Source organism: Ostrinia furnacalis, unplaced genomic scaffold (genome assembly GCF_004193835.3).
Source record: "Ostrinia furnacalis isolate ACB-3 unplaced genomic scaffold, ASM419383v2 OfSCF1928, whole genome shotgun sequence".
In the NCBI taxonomy this organism is placed as follows: domain Eukaryota; kingdom Metazoa; phylum Arthropoda; class Insecta; order Lepidoptera; family Crambidae; genus Ostrinia; species Ostrinia furnacalis.
Window position 1 is genome coordinate 332,743 of NW_021132167.1, and position 19,134 is coordinate 351,876.

Consider the following 19,134-nt stretch of genomic DNA (forward strand, 5'->3'; position numbering starts at 1 on the left):
CACGAACACACTGACAAAATTTAGCGTGGATTAGCGGGATGTTGCGCCGAAATAAAATACATACGCCGAATACAAACCGCGCTCAGTGCGTTTCTATGAAGACGACCTACTCATTTGCATTTACTCTGCTACTAATATCTGTATCTTGACTATTTTTAGAGAGTTTAGAAAAAGAAAAGCACTGGATAATTTGCTAATAAAAAAGCGAAAAATAATGTTTAATGTTCATTGCTATCTTCTTGCACATTCGCAGAGCAACAACGAAAGCAGCGTCCGTCCATCAGAGTTCATTCGCTCCATCGCGATGCAGATCCTGGGACATTCCTCCCGCCGGGTGAGGAACGATCAGTCGCCGCGCGATCCAGATGCTAGCGATGAAAGGTGAGAAGATTTTTCTTTTTCTTTTTCCTTTTTTTTTCTTTTTCTTTTTCTTTTTTTTTTCTTTTTCTTTTTCTTTTTCTTTTTCTTTTTCTTATTCTTTTTCTTTCTTTTTTTTTTCTTTTTTTTTTTTTTTTTTTTTTTTTTTTTTTTTTTTTTTTTTCTTTTTTTTTCTTTTTCTTTTTCTTATTCTTTTTCTTTTTCTTTCTTATCTTTTTCTTTTTCTTTTATCTGTTTCTGTTTCTTCTTCTTCTTCTCAGCCACTTTCGACCACACAAGTGTAGACCTTCTTCAAATTATACCACCTTTTTAAATCACAATAGGGAGAGTCTTACCCTCCTCTAACAAGTAGAAGCTATGATAGAAGGGAGATTCACCCGGAATCCTAATTTTTTTTTCAACCACAGCCCAGGACCAGCGGTCTTACTGCCGAAACCAAAATGCTTTCAATATTGTTGTTATGGCGACAGACTTAATTAATATGGTGATGCTGACCAGGCGAACCAAAAGCAAGATATTTATCGGCTAAATGAATGGAATGGACATGTAATTCAGTTCTTTAATGGCCTAATTGGTTAATATGACTCAGTTCAGTGTATAATTTCCGAAGAATGTTATTATTTATAATGTTTTCAGGCATAACTCTGAAGAAGAGAGGCTTGTAAGTCGCTTCCGAGGGCTCGGCGATGATGCTGAAGAGATCTCCAAACCGCTCTTGGCTGATAGCGAAGGTATTTATTTATTTATTTATTTGGGACAACCAACAAGACAGACACAAGTAAAAGCAGAGGGGTTTATATACAATCATATTTATAATAATGAACAGTTATTATGCAATTAATTCCTATTAATATCTCTTCCATTTCTCGTATTCCTTCCTTCTTCATTCAATCATTTATCTGGTAATCTGGTTATACGTCATCCTACTGTTTCGAGACTCGCTTCTCATAAAGATTCTACATATTATCTTTCTGCTCCTGACTGCACAGTATACATATTTTTCTGCCAAAGATATGTTTTCTTCTTACTATGATGTCTTCGTTCTCATTAGCCTTGTGGTACCGGCAAAGCAGAACTGTATTTCCTTCGTATGCCTTAAAAGAACTAGAAATATTACAGCTTCACACCATAATATTATACTTACTAGTGTATAAAACTATAGTATTCAAACTTTTCAGACCAACGCACAGATGAAGAAGAGTGCGGCAGCGGGCGTAGACAACGGACCATAGACCGCATCCACGAACGGGAGGCGTACCTAGACTCTATGGTCGGCGACGCAGCCTTGAGTCGCGTGGAAGACGTGAGTGTAATATAACAACACTAAGCATAGACAATAGCGGGCGCAGACAACGGACCATAGACCGCATCCACGAACGGGAGGCGTACCTAGACTCTATGGTCGGCGACGCAGCCTTGAGTCGCGTGGAAGACGTGAGTGTAATATAACAACACTAAGCATAGACAATAGCGGGCGCAGACAACGGACCATAGACCGCATCCACGAACGGGAGGCGTACCTAGACTCTATGGTCGGCGACGCAGCCTTGAGTCGCGTGGAAGACGTGAGTGTAATATAACAACACTAAGCATAGACAATAGCGGGCGCAGACAACGGACCATAGACCGCATCCACGAACGGGAGGCGTACCTAGACTCTATGGTCGGCGACGCAGCCTTGAGTCGCGTGGAAGACGTGAGTGTAATATAACAACACTAAGCATAGACAATAGCGGGCGCAGACAACGGACCATAGACCGCATCCACGAACGGGAGGCGTACCTAGACTCTATGGTCGGCGACGCAGCCTTGAGTCGCGTGGAAGACGTGAGTGTAATATAACAACACTAAGCATAGACAATAGCGGGCGCAGACAACGGACCATAGACCGCATCCACGAACGGGAGGCGTACCTAGACTCTATGGTCGGCGACGCAGCCTTGAGTCGCGTGGAAGACGTGAGTGTAATATAACAACACTAAGCATAGACAATAGCGGGCGCAGACAACGGACCATAGACCGCATCCACGAACGGGAGGCGTACCTAGACTCTATGGTCGGCGACGCAGCCTTGAGTCGCGTGGAAGATGTGAGTATAAAATACATATACAGGGTGTAAGGTAAATGGGTATATAAGCCGACACTAGCCCATGTTAACATGGTCATATAAATGGTATGGTGAAGTCAGAAATTTGATATCATCTTTTTTTTTTAATTTTCATACAAAAATAATTTTATAAAATCCCATTTGCCATTTGTATGAAAAATAAAATAATTAAAATGAAGATTTCAATTTTCTGACTTCACCATACCATTTATATGACGATGTTAACATGGGCTAGTGTCGGCTCATATACCCATTTACCTAACACCCTGTATAGCCTGTAAAAATTATAACCCTTGCTTTGCCGTAGTCGGGTAACAAACTTTTAGCTTACTACGTAAAACTGAGTCATTGCCGGAGGTATGTTAGCAGCACAGGAGGGTATTTTTGGACTTCAAACGTCAGCGACCACAAGGTGAACCGACGACCTCATAAAGGTAGCAGGAAGGCGCTGGATGCAGGCCGCCACCAACCGGACAATATGGAAATCATTGGGGGAAGGCCTATATTTAGCAGTGGACATACTGTGGCTGAAATGATGATGATGCAATCCCGTAAATCCCGGGATAGGTCAAGTATGATCCCGAAATTTTCGGGACCAAATATTATCCAGGAACTCGGGATACCAGGATCGAATTCTCTAAGCGTGATGTATATTTATTAGCTAGTCCAAATCGGAATTTAATAATTATTTTTTCCAAGCTTATCACAACTTTTCTGAACGTGTGCCATGGAGCTTATCTTAGTATCAAATGACGTAGGGTTTCTTACGGTCCCCTCTCGGACTAATACGCTTCGGACTTGTATGTTCTATCACAGAATAATAATAAGTACTACTACAGAATAATAATAAGTACTACGTACAGAAGTTTTACTTCGCGAAGGTATTTAAAAAAATGTATGCTCAATGTCATTAACAATATGGTGTAATTTAGCCTGTCTCAAGAGTCAAGCACCATTTTGTTGACAAACGTCAGTGATCGGCACTGCGCCGAAGCTATAGGGCAGACTTCGGTAGAATGATGTGACGTGAGGTGCCAAACTGCGGAAAATGGCGGAGGAAATACATGATTTAGCATGAATTATCATGAATAATATTAACTACTTATTTACCTCTCAGTGACTTGAGGCAACTTAAAAAAGTGTGTTTTTATTATTATTTAGGCAGTTAAATACTGCACAGTATTTAGTACACCATTTTCTTTAACTTCTTCCATCATACACAAGAATACGCGTGCGTGAGTCACTGTTCGCTCGTATGTGAGGCCTTGTCGAATAGTATCCTGTAGGTGGGCCATCGTGCGTGTTTTGTTTTCGATGTAAACTCGCGGAGATGAAAAGGCCTGGTAATATTCTTTTTAAAAAACCTGTTTTTATTTATCTTTCAGCTCCCCGAAATCCTTCCTCGCGCCAACGTCAAGCCCAACAACCCGTTCGTAGCCGACGAAGCCGAGTCCGACCTCCGTCTCTACGAGAACCACGAGAATCTCTTCCTTCGCAACATATCCCAACGGCAAAGCAAGGTATAGATCATTGGTTCCCAAACTTATTTGAGACACGCCCCCTTTCGACCATACAAAAAATTCCGCGCCCAAAATTTATTTATTTATTTTAGGAATTACAAAAAAATGTGTTACAGAAATTAACTTATCTACTAGACTTATGTATTATTTATGTGGTAACACATCCCACTACGTAATCCACATATTGATATATGAAACCATGTAATATAGAGCGAGGCAATTACAATTAAGGTAGGTACCTTATAAACGCGGTGTAGCTCAACACCAAGAAGTAATTAATATTACCTATGTTCAAATTAATTCCAGTCAAGATTATTTATTGGTCGTATCGAGCAGTCTGGAATGCATTCTCTCAGCGGTCGCAGGTTTTTTATACTTAAGTACACAGAAGAAAAGTCTTTGCGCCTCCCCTTGGGGGCGCGCCCCCCACTTTGGGAACCGATGGTATATATTGTGTCATCCACGAAGACGCGCCCCACCACTTTTTGGTCGAGGGAAGCGCGGATTGCGGGGAGATTCGTAATATTGTCAATCTCTCCATGGCAACGAGTCCTGTCTTCGATTTTCTTTTATCAATTTTTCATGTGGGATTTTGAATACACTTTCCTAAAGGTTTCCAGTGGTTTCATTGAAGGATACAAACCCACACGCTAATCCATTATTTTTATTAGTAAACAATGCGTTTCTATGAAAACGTAATGCCATAGATATGACACTATACAATAAGTGCACACACACTACAATAATGCCTTACGGATTGCTCGGACCACACTCCCCGCACCCCGCGCGACCGAGACCAAACATTGCTGGGGCGCGGCCGAGTGGATGAAACGATCTATAATTATAATGTGTCTATTTCTTTTGTTTTACTAAAGTCAGGTCGCTGAGCACATAGAATATCGTCCAATGACCGCTCCCGCGTTATTATATTGCTGTCGCGCTCGCACACTCACTGCGGGCGCCCGTCGCACAGTCGCGACAGCAATATAATTACGCGCGAGCGATAAGGATGGGTAGCTTGGAGTCATTGGACGAAATTATATCTGCTTGGCGACCATGTCATATTGTCCTGTGGGATTTTTTTAAAATCCTACTTTCTGTTTGTAATGTGTGTTCACTGTTCCTGTTATGTAAATTAACGTTTTATCTATCTACACACACCGGCAGATTTAGAGGNCTCGCGCCTGTTACGTCAGAGCTCAGAGCCTACAGCGCCAAGCGCGCCGCGAACGCTGCACAAAAGCGCTTCAGCAGAGAGGGACAGAGACACGTGAGTACCTCTCACTCCCACCGCTGCAGTTCCTTTGTAGCCAGTAGCCTTATTCACGTAACAAAACTTCAACGACAACAAAACACTGAGCTGCGATCCTATCGAGTAATCGTTCTATCAAAATGACCCTTGTGAATACGGATTTAGAACTTTTTTTCAATGGGACGACTTCTGATCGTCACCGAGATCTTGACTGTCAAAATACGTGAATTAGGCCACAGAATCTACAGCTTGGCCTCCAATGAAACCCAACCAATGAAAGTAGCTAAATACCTCCGCAACATACCTTCAGTCGATACAGAGAGAGACGCGTGAGTGCCTCTCGCTCCCACCCGCCATCTCAGCAGAGCAAGTAACAGAGAAGTAGATAGTCTGTTCGAGCGTTTAAAGTTCCTGAAGTTACCGATAGATGGCGTTGTAATAGAAACAGTATGTGTAGGTAAATGAGTGTTCACCTCTCGTTCCCAATGCTGCTACTCCTGTGTAGCCAGGATGTACAGTTTGGCTTCCAGTGATACCTAACCAAAGAAGGTAGCTACTTCAAAAATATCTCTCAACGGCAGAGCAATGAGACACGTTAGTAGATAGATAGTAAGTAATAACGAGTGATTATAAGTAAGTTCCTAAAGCCACCATTAGATGGCGCTGTGCTGAGTTGACTCGCGCAAGTGAAGTATTCACAGTGTCCCCTCACACAGATTGAGTACTGAAAATTTACATTTCACAATAGTTAAATTTCTCACAAGGAGCACTTCTCATAATATGCATTTAGCAGAATGTGACTTCGCGAAATGCGCACTTTCTGGCTAGATATTGGTATAGAAAAGTTAGACATTTGTCCCATACAAAAACTTATTATTTGAACACCTGAATCGCCCCTTTGTAACGTATAGATCTTTTTTATAACCTATTTTATGACACATTTTATTTGTCCACAGCGTAAGCGAAACAGACAGGCCGAAAGTCGAAAACAGCCCGCCCAAATCACGTATCCCAGTCGCTAATTTCCGGTACCCCAACAAAAGCGAGCTACGTTCCGCCGACAACTCTCCCCAGAAGAAACTCGAAAAGGAACCCTCCGCCCCTGAACTTAAGGACGAAACTGAACTACCCGAATACCAGAATGTTTTAAAACCGGATCAAGTGATCGAAACCCCGGAATTAGAGGTTTTATTAGAGAAGAAGAGATCCCAAAATGAGGATGTGCCTCCGCCTATACCAAGTCTACCAGTCAGTCCAAGGACACTAATAGCCAATGCGTACTATGATAAATTGATGTCAGATACAGAGACCCAACAGGCACTTTTGCCCCAGAATTTGGAAAGGAATCCAGATGAGTGCTTCAAAAAGGCACTGCTGTTTCCGTTACTGGAGATTGACCCGCCGAAGCAGTGTCTGTTCTTGTTGGTCGATGCAATTGACGAGTGCGGTGCAGGTTGGTGAATTGTTTCATTTTAAACTTTATTGCGCATAAATTAAGGTGTTGTGTCATCATCACTAAGAAATTAACCCTTTAATGTTGCCAAAAGTTAACAACCATAATTAAAATTGTCGGTCGTTTGGTGTAGTGGTTCGGAACGAACTACTATGCCGATAGGTCCCGGGTTCGATTTGCCGGGCAGAAATTGAAATGATGAATTTTAATTTCTGTGGTGGGTCTGGGTGTTGCTATGTATAATATGCATGTATTTACAAAAAAAGAAGTATTTAGAAGTTATTTAGAAGTAGTTGTCTAGTACCCATATTACAAGCTTTGCTTAGTTTGGGACTAGAAGCGTAGTGTAAAATGTCCAAGGATATTTATTTATATTTATTTATTTGGAATACAAGCAATTCAATTCATGCAAAGGGAATTTGTTGTAATTTATTATTGTATAGAAAAAGTTTCCGCAACGATTGCTCCTGCGTTGTCTGCATCTATGAGATTCGCTTGACTTTCGCCAAATCGTCGGTTCACGACAGATAAAATCAGTAATCGCTCGCAAATATAAAATTTCGCGTGCTCGTTTTCAGACGTGTGATGTTTCAATTGACATGTTTACACCACCAATTAATTGACGTACTTTTTAAAACTGTCAAAACGAAACTCTCCCATAGATTTTTTATGGCACTATAAGCAAGTGACGTCACTATTTTGCCAACCCGCTACTTTTTTCAATAAAAATGTGACCAAAAATCGTAATTTATAGGTAATTTAAAATAATTAAGTTTTTAAGACCAGAATGAAGTGTCTTTTTACAAAAGTTGTGATTTCGAATTATTGGAGAATGGTGTAAAATTGCCCATTGTAGCTGTCAACTTTCAAGCAATACTCAGTTGCTGGAAAATCTGAACACTTACCCCCCTAGGTAAGGTACAAAACGTGGCAGTTGTATTTCTGAAATCGCCACACTTCGGCGTTTGTTTGGATGGAGTTACTTTTAAGAAATGCCCGAAAGGATTTTAAAGTGTTACCACAGAATAATAATAAGTACTACGTACAGAAGTTTTACTTCGCGAAGGTATTTAAAAAAATGTATTCTCAATGTCATTAACAATATGGTGTAATTTAGCCTGTCTCAAGAGTCAAACACCATTTTGTTGACAAACGTCAGTGATCGGCACTGCGCCGAATACTACTGACTTCGGTAAAATGATGTGACGTGAGGTGCCAAACTGCGGAAAATGGCGGAGGAAATGATTTGGTTTAGCATGATTTAGCATGAATTATCATGAGTAATAGTCCAGTCAAATTAGACATGAACCCTGCAATAATTCGCATACAGCTGAAAATTGGTACGAATGTTCGGAGCACCATTATGAATTAACTGTGAAAAGTCCCCATCGATCCGACATGTGCTAAAAAAAAAATTCAAGGTCAAACTTAAAAAATACAGGTTTTTGAGATTTTCAGCCAAACGGTAAGTTTTATCACAAAAATATGTATGACAAGGTTTAAGACCATACAATTATCTATCAAAATTGTCTATACACTTTCTCCTAAGAGTCAGCGTTTCTGAGATTCGATGATCCGAAGAGTCAAAAAAGTGTTTTCTTCATAACGGTCTTACACATAAATCCAATGTGATATCGCCTCGTGCCACGACTCAGCATTGTATCATGATGTGTTTTCGACGTCGAATATAAAATGATCAACCTCAATATCGTCTGTCATCTTTAATTATCGAAAAATGGGTGCAACTTTGACGAAGGACTGCACCGTGAGTTTCTAAGATACGAAGTTTTCGTGTCTATTAGGTTTAAGAGCTCTTATATGCACACGTCACTACTCTACTTGTAACTCTATGGTCACTCTTTTAGCCCGGTCAAGTCAGAAAATCCAGGTTATAATAATTCGCATAGAGCTGAAAATTTGTGTGAATGTTGAGAACACCATCCTTAATGAAATGTCAAAAGTCCCCAACGATCAGTCATTTGAAAAAAAAATTTACGAAGTCCAAGTTTTTTGCAATTTTCCGCCAAACAGTAAACTTATCATAAGAAATGATAAGAAATAGTAGTAGATCATAAAATTATCTATTAAAAGTGTCTTTGCCCCTTTTTCCTAAGAGTCACCGTTTATGTGGTAACGATGCAAAAAGTTGAAGAATTCGCATTCTGTTAACTACTCCACAAGTCCACAACTTCAACTCTATTGAAATAGTTTTTTAATTGAACAGGATAACAAATACATCTTAAAAAAGGCCTACTGGGGAAACCTGTTAAAAAAAATGCGCCAAATAACCATCATAGGTGTTGTGGAAACATGTGCATATAACGAGAACATCTTAACTAACTTTTTGATTCGTTCTACCTCATAATCGGTGACTCTTAGGAAAAAGGGGTAAAGATAATTTTAATAGATAATTTTATGATCTACTATTATTTTTTATCTATTTTAATGATAAGTTTACTACTTGGCCAAAAAATGCAAAAAACTTGGGACTTCGAAAACTTTTTTTTTAAATGACGGATCGTCGGGGACTTTTGACATTTCATTTAGGATGGTGTTCTCAACATTTACACAAATTTTCAACTCTATGCGAATTATTATAACCTGGACTGTCTAACTTGGTCGGGCTAAAAGAGTGACCATAGAGTTACAAGTAGAGTAGTGACGTGTGCATATAAGAGCTCTTAAACCTAATAGACACGAAAACTTCGTATCTTAGAAACTCACGGTGCAGTCCTTCGTCAAAGTTGCACCAATTTTTCGATAATTAAAGATGACAGACGACATTGAGGTTGATTATTTTATATTCGACGTCGACAACACATCATGATACAATGCTGAGTCGAGGCACGAGGCGATATCACATTGGATTTATGTGTAAGACCGTTATGAAGAAAACACTTTTTTGACTCTTTGGATCATCGAATCTTAGAAACGCTGACTCTTAGGAGAAAGTGTATAGACAATTTTGATAGATAATTGTATGGTCTTAAACCTTGTCATACATATTTTTGTGATAAAACTTACCGTTTAGCTGAAAATCTCAAAAACCCGTATTTTTTAAATTTGACCTTTAATTTTTTTTTTAGCACATGTCGGATCGATGGGGACTTTTCACAGTTAATTCATAATAGTGCTCCGAACATTCGTACCAATTTTCAGCTGTATGCGAATTAATGCAGGGTTCATGTCTAATTTGACTGGACTATAATATTAACTACTTATTTACCTCTCAGTGTCTTGAGGCAACTCAAAAAAGTACATTCTGTGTTTTTATTATTATTTAGGCAGTTAAATACTGCACAGTATTTAGTAGGTACACCATTTTCTTTATTTTCTTCCATCATACACAAGAATACGCGTGCGTGAGTCAATGTTCGCTCGTATGTGAGGCCTTGTCGAATAGTATCCTGTAGGTGGGCCATCGTGCGTGTTTTGTTTTCGACGTAAACTCGCGGAGATGAACAGGCCTGGTGTTACCATGTTGTTTCAGGTCAACAGTCAGAAGATCGCGACGGATCCAGCTCGGCCACGGTGGCTGCATTACTGGCCCGTCATCAACACTTGCTGCCTCAGTGGCTACTGCTAGTCTGCACAGCTAGGAGACACTCTGGACTCTTCACTGGTAACCAGCTAACTTCTAGGCTATAAATATCCAGCTCTCAAAAAGTCCAAATCGCAAAATGTTAAAGTTTCAGCCAAATGACGTCCACTGCTGGACAAAGGCCTCCTCCAAGGTTTTCCACAATGCACGGTCCTGCGCTGCCCGCATCCAGGCTCTTCCCGCGACCTTTACAAGATCGTCGGTCCACCTAGTAGGAGTCCTGCCCACGCTACATCTTCCAGCCCATCGCAAAATGTCCAATTTACAAAATGCCAAAATCGAAAAATTACCAGTTTTTAGAATGTCAAGTTTGCAAAATGTCCAAATCGCAGTGTCCAGTTCCCAAAATGTCCAATTTACAAAATGCCAAATTCGAAAAATTACCAGTTTTTAGAATGTCAAGTTTGCAGAATGTCCAATTCACAGTGTCCTGTTCGCAAAATGTCCAATTTACAAAATGCCAAATTCGAAAAATTACCAGTTTTTAGAATGTCAAGTTTGCAGAATGTACAATTCGCAGTGTCCTGTTCGCAAAATGTCCAATTTACAAAATGCCCAATTTGAAAAATGACCAGTTTTTACAATGTCAAGTTTGCAGAATGTCCAAATCGCAGTGTCCAGTTCCCAAAATGTCCAATTTACAAAATGCCCAATTTGAAAAATGACCAGTTTGCAGAATGTCCAATTTACAAGATGCCCAATTCGTAAAATGTCCAGTTCGCAGAATGTCCAATGCTCAAAATGTCAAATTTACAAAATGCCCAGTTCGCTAAAAGTTTAACTCGAGAAATGACCAGTATTCAGAATGTCCAGTTCTCAAAATGACCAAATCAAGTGGCTTACATACACAACGTCTTCCGGTTTTTTGTCGTCATTGACCATCAGTTCTACGAGCTTACCTCCTATTCTGCTATGTCGATTACTATGGTAGTGGGCTATGGTTTTCCGATGACCAATAAATTTTAAAGTAGCCATATTATCGAGCTCTGTAAAAGTGTTGTGTGACTATAAGAGTGTTTTTTCCTTGCAGGCTTCAGGAAGATAACCCTGGATGAACTGCAGAGAGCGCATGTATCGGCCGACGTTCAAAGATACGTGCTAGCACGCCTGGACACGGAACCTCGGCTCAGGTAATATAACATTAACTTCATTATATAAAGCTCGCATCATAAGTTAAGGTTAAATATACTGATCTTTAAAGATTTCTACCAAGCTGGAGAAGAGAGGGAGGAGATATTTTTGAAGAATCAATCAGACTTCCGAATTGAAACTGAGCAGAGAGATGCGGATATAACGAAATATGATTTGTTATCCAAACACATCTCATATTCTTTCCGCTTAGGTGGAAACCGTGCCTTAAATTGGTGAAAGATACAACCTGAAAGATACAACCTTTAAAATAACAGTACCTAGTTACGGAATCGTTACGTATTCCAAGATAATCTCCGGAATCACTCGACCTTCACTGGGTTTTAATTTTTACGGGATTTTTTCCCACCTCTCGTTCCCACCGCTGCAACTCCTGTGTAGCCAGGATCTACAGCTTGACTGTCAATAAAATCAAAGTTTGTCGCAAAAAAATTTAATGACTTGTTGATAACTCTCAATTTTGCTAACAAATCTTGATTTGGGACTTTGAAATAGCGCAGAAAAGGCTTGCACCCGTCCGTGCTAATAAAATAACTCTCTTTCTGGTGCAGTTGGGTAAAAAATACATAGTTTAAAAGTATGTTCTATTGTTGTCCAGAGCGCGAGTATCGAGCGATTCCGCGGCGGCTGCGGCGGCGGCCGCGGCGTTGGACCACCTCAGGATCAAAAGCGATGGCTGTCTGCTGTATTTGGAGAAGGTACGTAACACTCAGAGTTGGTATCAACATCAGGTCATTTAGTCTCTACTACAGGAACACGACCCTGTCTAAAGCCCGGTCCGTGAGCACGTAGAATTTTGTCCAATGACCCCTAGCTACCCATCCTTATCGCTCGCGCGGAATTATATTGCTGTCGCGACTGTGCGACGCGCGCCCGCAGTGAGTGTGCGAGCGCGACAGCAACATAATTGCGCGCGAGCGATAAGGATGGGTCGCTTGGGGTCATTGGACAAAATTCTACGTGCTCACGGACCAGACTATAGTTTACGAGGGACAAGGATTGATTTGTTCTACACTTCCCACGCTGGCGTCTAAAGTCCGGTCGCCGAGCACATAGAATTTCGTCCAATGACCCCAAGCTACCCTTCCTTATCGCTCGCGCGATAGACAGAATTATATTGCTGTCGCGACTGTGCGACGGGCGGCCGCAGTGAGTGCGTGAACGCGACAGCAATATAATTACGCGCGAGCGATAAGGATGGGTTGCTTGGGGTCGTTGGACGAAGTTCTACGTGCTCGGCGAACGGACTTTAGCTTACGCTGCTTCTCAGCACTGGCCCATTCATTATCCCGAAGTAGTGTTAGGGATATTACTGGGACGTGTACAAGTGCTTTTTAAAAGCCTACTTGCAAAAATAAAATGAGTTTTATGAATTTTTGGTCTTTTATTCTTCTTGTAGCTGCCGTCTAAGTAAAAAAAATATATTTGTATACTTACAAACTTCAAAGGGCGACTCTACGCGACAAACATGTGAACAATATTGTCTCATTTGGCTCTGGTAAATTAGAGGGTCGTGCTCCTGCAATGTAGACTAAATGACTTGATGATAATTATTTTATTTTATTTTTATTTTTTATTTTACAATTTTTTGGAAAACTTACATCTAAATTACGTTATGTTAAGTGATTTTTATGATTAAAGTACAGCCAATTAAAAGTTTCCACTTATAGTTACACAATTAATAAATATTATTGCGGACAGAAAACGATGTTAATTTATGAAGTTCAAACTATACTATTTAACAAAGAAAAGATTATTAAATTTTGTTTTAAACTGGTTGATAGGGGTATTGAATAAGTCTAGTTCCATGTCATCACAAACAGAATTAAATCGATCAGGAACTGTAATTACAAACGAATTTTTGCGATAGTTGGTTCGAGTCAAGGGTGCTTGCAGTATTTTAAAGTGTCGTGTAACTTTTTTGGGGGTATTAATATGAAAACGACTTAAAAGCTCTGAGGAGTCCACATGATTATGATGATGATGATGCAGATTATAATGAATATTCTGTCGTCAGGTGCTAGACGGAGTAGCTGACGGCTTTATAGCCTTACGCGAGATCCGAGAGATACCCGGCACGCTCAACGGGCTGTATCTGTGGCTGGCCCAGCGGCTGTTTCACGGCAGACGGTTCACTAAGGTAAGGATCCATGGACTGACGACCACCACTAAATGCTTGAGATTCTGTTCGAATTAATTTTTCGTGAATTTATAAATACTATAAACATGATGCTGATGAAATCCTAATCTAAACAAAATCACTGAATATACATTGGGGTTCAATGGACATCTCTTAGAACCGGCTTAACACCTTGCAGGAATCGCTGTATAATGAAATCATTTTTTATTTCTAAAAGACTTCTATTGGTGTGGATTATTGGTATTTTCCCATGGTTTATGATTTAAAGCAGTCTTTCCCAAAGTGGGCGATAACGCCCCCTTGTGGGCGCTGCAGGCTTAAAGGGGGGCGGTAAGAGACCCAGAAAAAAAAATCGGGACGTTGTGTAGAGGTTTGGGAGGCATCATTTACTAGGAGGTCTCTTAGGCACCGAATGAGCACTCGACTCTCGACTACAAATGGGGGCGCTAAAAAGAATTTATTCTCAAAGTGGGCAGTAGACATAACAAGTTTGGGAACCGATGATTTAAAAGCATATGAGGCATTATTACAGAAATGTTAAACGCACGTTGAACACTGGCTTAAAGTTACATTTCCATACTAAATGTCAATTTAAACAAGTGTTCAAGGCGCGCCGCAATAAGCCCATTACTCTAAAAGTCAATTTACTCGTCCGTATAGATGAATGTTATTGTTTTAATGTCCGAGGCTATCTTGTTGTCCCTACGAAGGACCGAATCCCTCAGTGCATATGTCGCAGGCAAATTGTATGATTCCGCATTTTACAAACGGCGTCGTCAGTTTACAAACGCTCGCTGTTCTATGAAATGCCGAAGGCAAATTGGCGACTCGTTCATTTGATAAAATTTCGACTATGATTGTTGCAATAGGGTGACCATCATAAAACACATGTTAGACAAATCAGACTTAATTTCAGAAATCAGGTAGGTATCTATTCAGGTAAGACAAACCTAAGATACTTGCTACTCCTAAAGTAATTAAAATATTTTCGTAATAAAAACAACACTAAACTAATTTAAACTATTGACGTACGTACCTATAGGTAAAACTATGACATAAAATAAGTTTCGATAGTCAGTCCGTTAATTCTTACATTTTAATTATACCTAGAAGAAGTCTAGAAGACAACACAATATTTTTTTAAACCAATAATATTCCGCAGCAGTCCACCACCAGTCCGAGCACCAGATTCCATTGTCACCTTAGCGTTTTATACGTGCCGGATAACCTCAAAAACTATTTCATTTTTCCATAGCTTTTTCACTGCTCCTATTTATGAATCGTAAAATATTTTTAATTCACTAAGTATAATCGAATGTCTTTTTATGTGAAAAGTCCTTTGAATACGTAGAATTTGCACTGTTTTCTGTATCACAACACCACGACTCGACGCCATTTTTCTTGTTTTGATTAGCAGCGCCTCGCGTGGTAAGAAAAAGAACTAAATACTTCAATTTGCCGCGGCATTTTGTAAACAGCAATTGAATTGGCTATCAAATGTTTTGGCATATTATAAAGTGCCCAGGCAATTTACATTTTGCCTTCGGCATTTCATAGAGCAGCGAGCGTTTGTGAACTGACGACGCCGTTTGTAAAATGCGGAATCATACAATTTGCCTGCGACATATACATCAGACTGTCACATTGTTTTCTCAAGGTCCGCCTACTACTAGACGTGCTGCTAGCAGCCCGATGCGGCGTCACCGAGGAAATGCTGTACCGATGCCTGCTGACCAAGGAATACAGCGTGAGCCGCGAGGACTTCACGCGCCGGCTGCATCTGCTGCGGCGGTGAGTGCTCATTTTGTCAAGATATTTGTCAACATCTGTGTCAAGTTGTTTTGTCAAGATATTTGGCAACATCTGTGTCAAGATGTTTGTCAAGAAATGATGCGTTTGCAATTATAACACACACTTTTAAACATTTTAGTCAAGATTCAGTCACAGATATTTGTCGAGATGTTTGTCAAGGTAAGAGCTTGAAGTTATGTGCCTGTTACATAGTAGACACTTGTCAAGAGTTTTGTTTTGATGTTTGACAAGATGTGTGGCAAGATATTTGTCAAGATCCAGTCCTAACAGACTTTAAGATGCTGAAATTACGCGGCAACTATTTTGTGTGCGTGTTATGTATAGTTGTTGCAATTTACGAAGGCAAGGTGAGCTTTTCTTGTGTGTACAAACGGTATTGCAAATGATTTATCTATCTAACTTTTTCTACAGGATCCTCGTGATGGAGAAGTCAACCGGCTACCTATCCCTCTTCCACCACTCGTTCGCGGCGTGGCTGGGCGACGTGAAGCACTGCACGCGCCGCTACCTGTGCTGCCCGGCCGACGGCCACGCCGCGCTGGCCATGCACTACACGCTCACCGCAAGGAGGTGAGGCCTAGGGCTCCGGGGCCGGCTGAGGAGGCCTAGTGGATGTCTCTGTCCCGGAGGACACAGACTGAGGCCTTTGGTTGCCGCTCTACTCTACTTACCAGCAGACCAAGGTCCTAGGGCTCCAGGAGACTGCTTCGGAGGCCTAGAGGCACCTGGATTGGAGTCACTTCCTCACTGTGTTACCAATGGACTAAGGCATCAGTAGGCTACCTTGGAATACACACTGACAGGGACACCCTATAAAGTCCGGAAAAAATCAAATGATACCGCGAACTAACGAAGCACAGCGCCATCTATTAGTCAAGTTAGGAAACAAATTGTACCGCTACCACTGTGCTGCGGCACGGACACGCGTCGCTGGCGCTTGCCATGTAGTGTGATGCGGTCCATATAGTGATGCTGAAACCAGGCTAAGAGGTAAGATGCGGTCCAACTAGGAACGCTGAAACTAGACTATAAGCTGAGGTTGGGGCTCTGGGAGCCGGCTTAGAAGGGCTAGACTAGAAGGCCTAGACTAGGCCTTCTAGCGTCTAGGCCTTATGGCTTAGGACTATAGGTACCAGGTCAGGAGCTGGCTACCTCCCTCTTCCACCACTCGTTCGCGGCGTGGCTGGGCGACGTGAAGCACTGCACGCGCCGCTACCTGTGCTGCCCGGCCGACGGCCACGCCGCGCTGGCCATGCACTACACGCTCACCGCAAGGAGGTGAGGCCCAGGGCTCCAAGGGGCAGGCCTAGAAGGTCTATAGGGCTCCAGACCAGTTCCTGTCTCTGTGCGGTGGGAGGGACACAGAGAGAGACCTTTGGTTCCACCTCTACTTACCAGCAGACCAAGGTCCTAGGGCTCCAGGAGACTGCTACGGAGGCCTAGAGGCACCTGGATTGGAGTCACCTCCTCACTGTGTTACCAATGGACTAAGGCATCAGTAGGCTACGATAGAATCCACTTACAGGGCCACCCTATAAAGTCCGGAAAAAATCAAATGATACCGCGAACTAACGAAGCACAGCGCCATCTATTGGTCAAGTTAGGAAACAGATTGTACTGCTACCACTGTGCTGCGGTGGGACACGCGCCACTGGCGCTCGCCATGTAGTTTGATGCGGTCCAACTAGGGATGCTGATAACAGGCCAAGAGGTAAGATGCGGTCCAACTAGGAACGCTGAAACCTAGACTTTGTGAGCTGAGGTCTGGGAGTCGGCTTAGAAGGGACCTAAGGCCTTATGGTTTAGTTCCGTCTGGCCTAGGACTATAGGTATCAGGCCAGGAGCCGCCTACCTATCCTTCTTCCACCACTCGTTCGCGGCGTGGCTGGGTGACGTGAAGCACTGCACGCGCCGCTACCTGTGCTGCCCGGCCGACGGCCACGCCGCGCTGGCCATGCACTACACGCTCACCGCAAGGAGGTGAGGCCCTAGGGCTCCGGGGCCGGCTGAGGAGGCCTAGTGGATGTCTCTGTCCGGTGGGACACAGAGTGAGGCCTTTGGTTACCGCTCTACTCTACTTACCAGCAGACCGAGGTCCTAGGGCTCCAGGAGTCTTGCTCCAGAGGCACCTGGATTGGAGTCACCCCAGTGTGTTACCAATAGAGCAGTTACCAATGGACCAAGGCATCAGTAGGCTACCTTGGATTCCACACTGACAGGGACACCCTATAAAGTCCGGAAAAAATCAAATGATACCGCGAACTAACGAAGCACAGCGCCATCTATTGGTCAAATTGGGAAACAAATTGTACCGCTACCACTGTGCTGCGGCGCGTCGCTGGCGCTCGCCATGTAGTTTGATGCGGTCCAACTAGGGATGCTGAGAGCAGGCTAAGGTAAGATGCGGTCCAACTAGGAACGCTGAAACTAGACTATGAGCTGAGGTTGGGGCTCTGGGAGCCGGCATATAAGGGACTAGATGCTAGAAGGCCTAGACTAGGTCTTCTAGCGTCTAGGCCTTATGGCCTAGGACTATAGGTACCAGGCCAGGAGCCGGCTACCTCCCTCTTCCACCAGTCGTTCGCGGCGTGGCTGGGCGACGTGAAGCACTGCACGCGCCGCTACCTGTGCTGCCCGGCCGACGGCCACGCCGCGCTGGCCATGCACTACACGCTCACCGCAAGGAGGTGAGGCCTAGGGCTCCAGGGCTGGCTGAGGAGGCCTAGTGCATGTCTCTGTCCGGTGGGACATAGACTGAGGCCTTTGGTTGCCGCTCTACTCTACTTACCAGCAGACCAAGGTCATAGGGCTCCAGGAGACTGCTATGGAGGCCTACCTATAGACTCTTGGTCAGTCGCTACGTCACCAGTAGAGAAGTATCCATAGGACCAAGGCATTGGGCTACCTTGGATTTCACACTGACAGGGACACCCTATAAAGCCCGGAAAAAATCAAATGATACCGCGAACTAACGAAGCACAGCGCCATCTATTGTTCAAATTAGGAAACGGATTGTACCGCTACCACTGTGCTGCGGCACGGACACGCGCCGCTGGCGCTCACCATGTAGTTTGATGCGGTCCAACTAGGGATGCTGATACTATGCTAAGAGGTAAGATGCGGTCCAACTAGGAACGCTGAAACTAGACTATGGGCTGAGGTTGGGGCTCTGGATGCCGGCTTATAAGGGACTAGATGCTAGAAGGCCTAGAATAGGTCTTCTAGCGTCTAGGCCATATGGCTTAGAACTATAGGTACCAGGTCAGGAGCTGGCTACCTCCCTCTTCCACCAGTCGTTCGCGGCGTGGCTGGGCGACGTGAAGCACTGCACGCGCCGCTACCTGTGCTGCCCGGCCGACGGCCACGCCGCGCTGGCCATGCACTACACGCTCACCGCAAGGAGGTGAGGCCTAGGGCTCCAAGGGGGAGGCCTAGAAGGTCTATAGGGCTCCAGACCAGTTCCTGTCGCTGTGCGGTGGGAGGGACACAGAGAGAGACCTTTGGTTCCACCTCTACTTACCAGCAGACCAAGGTCTTAGGGCTCCAGGAGACTGCTACGGAGGCCTACAGGCACCAGGCCAGTCGCTGCCTGCGTCTGTCCCACTAGTAGAGCAGTTACCAAAGGACCAAGGCAGTAGCCTACCTTGTATTCCACACTGACAGGGACACCCTATAAAGTCCGGAAAAAAACAAATGATACCGCGAACTAACGAAGCACAGCG

At 43.1% G+C, this 19,134-nt stretch overlaps 1 protein-coding gene across 1 annotated transcript in view; it reads left to right on the forward strand.

Moving 5' to 3' along the window:
• The window catches only part of LOC114354161 (ankyrin repeat domain-containing protein 50), a 50,796-nt gene that overhangs the window by 5,380 nt on the left and 26,282 nt on the right, over positions 1-19,134 (forward strand). Inside the window, 12 exon segments of the mRNA XM_028306420.1 lie at positions 254-381; positions 1,015-1,109; positions 1,557-1,681; positions 3,871-4,018; positions 5,173-5,275; positions 6,214-6,710; positions 10,201-10,332; positions 11,342-11,441; positions 12,059-12,158; positions 13,478-13,600; positions 15,258-15,391; positions 15,824-15,982. Coding sequence (XP_028162221.1) covers positions 254-381; positions 1,015-1,109; positions 1,557-1,681; positions 3,871-4,018; positions 5,173-5,275; positions 6,214-6,710; positions 10,201-10,332; positions 11,342-11,441; positions 12,059-12,158; positions 13,478-13,600; positions 15,258-15,391; positions 15,824-15,982 — 1,844 coding nt within the window.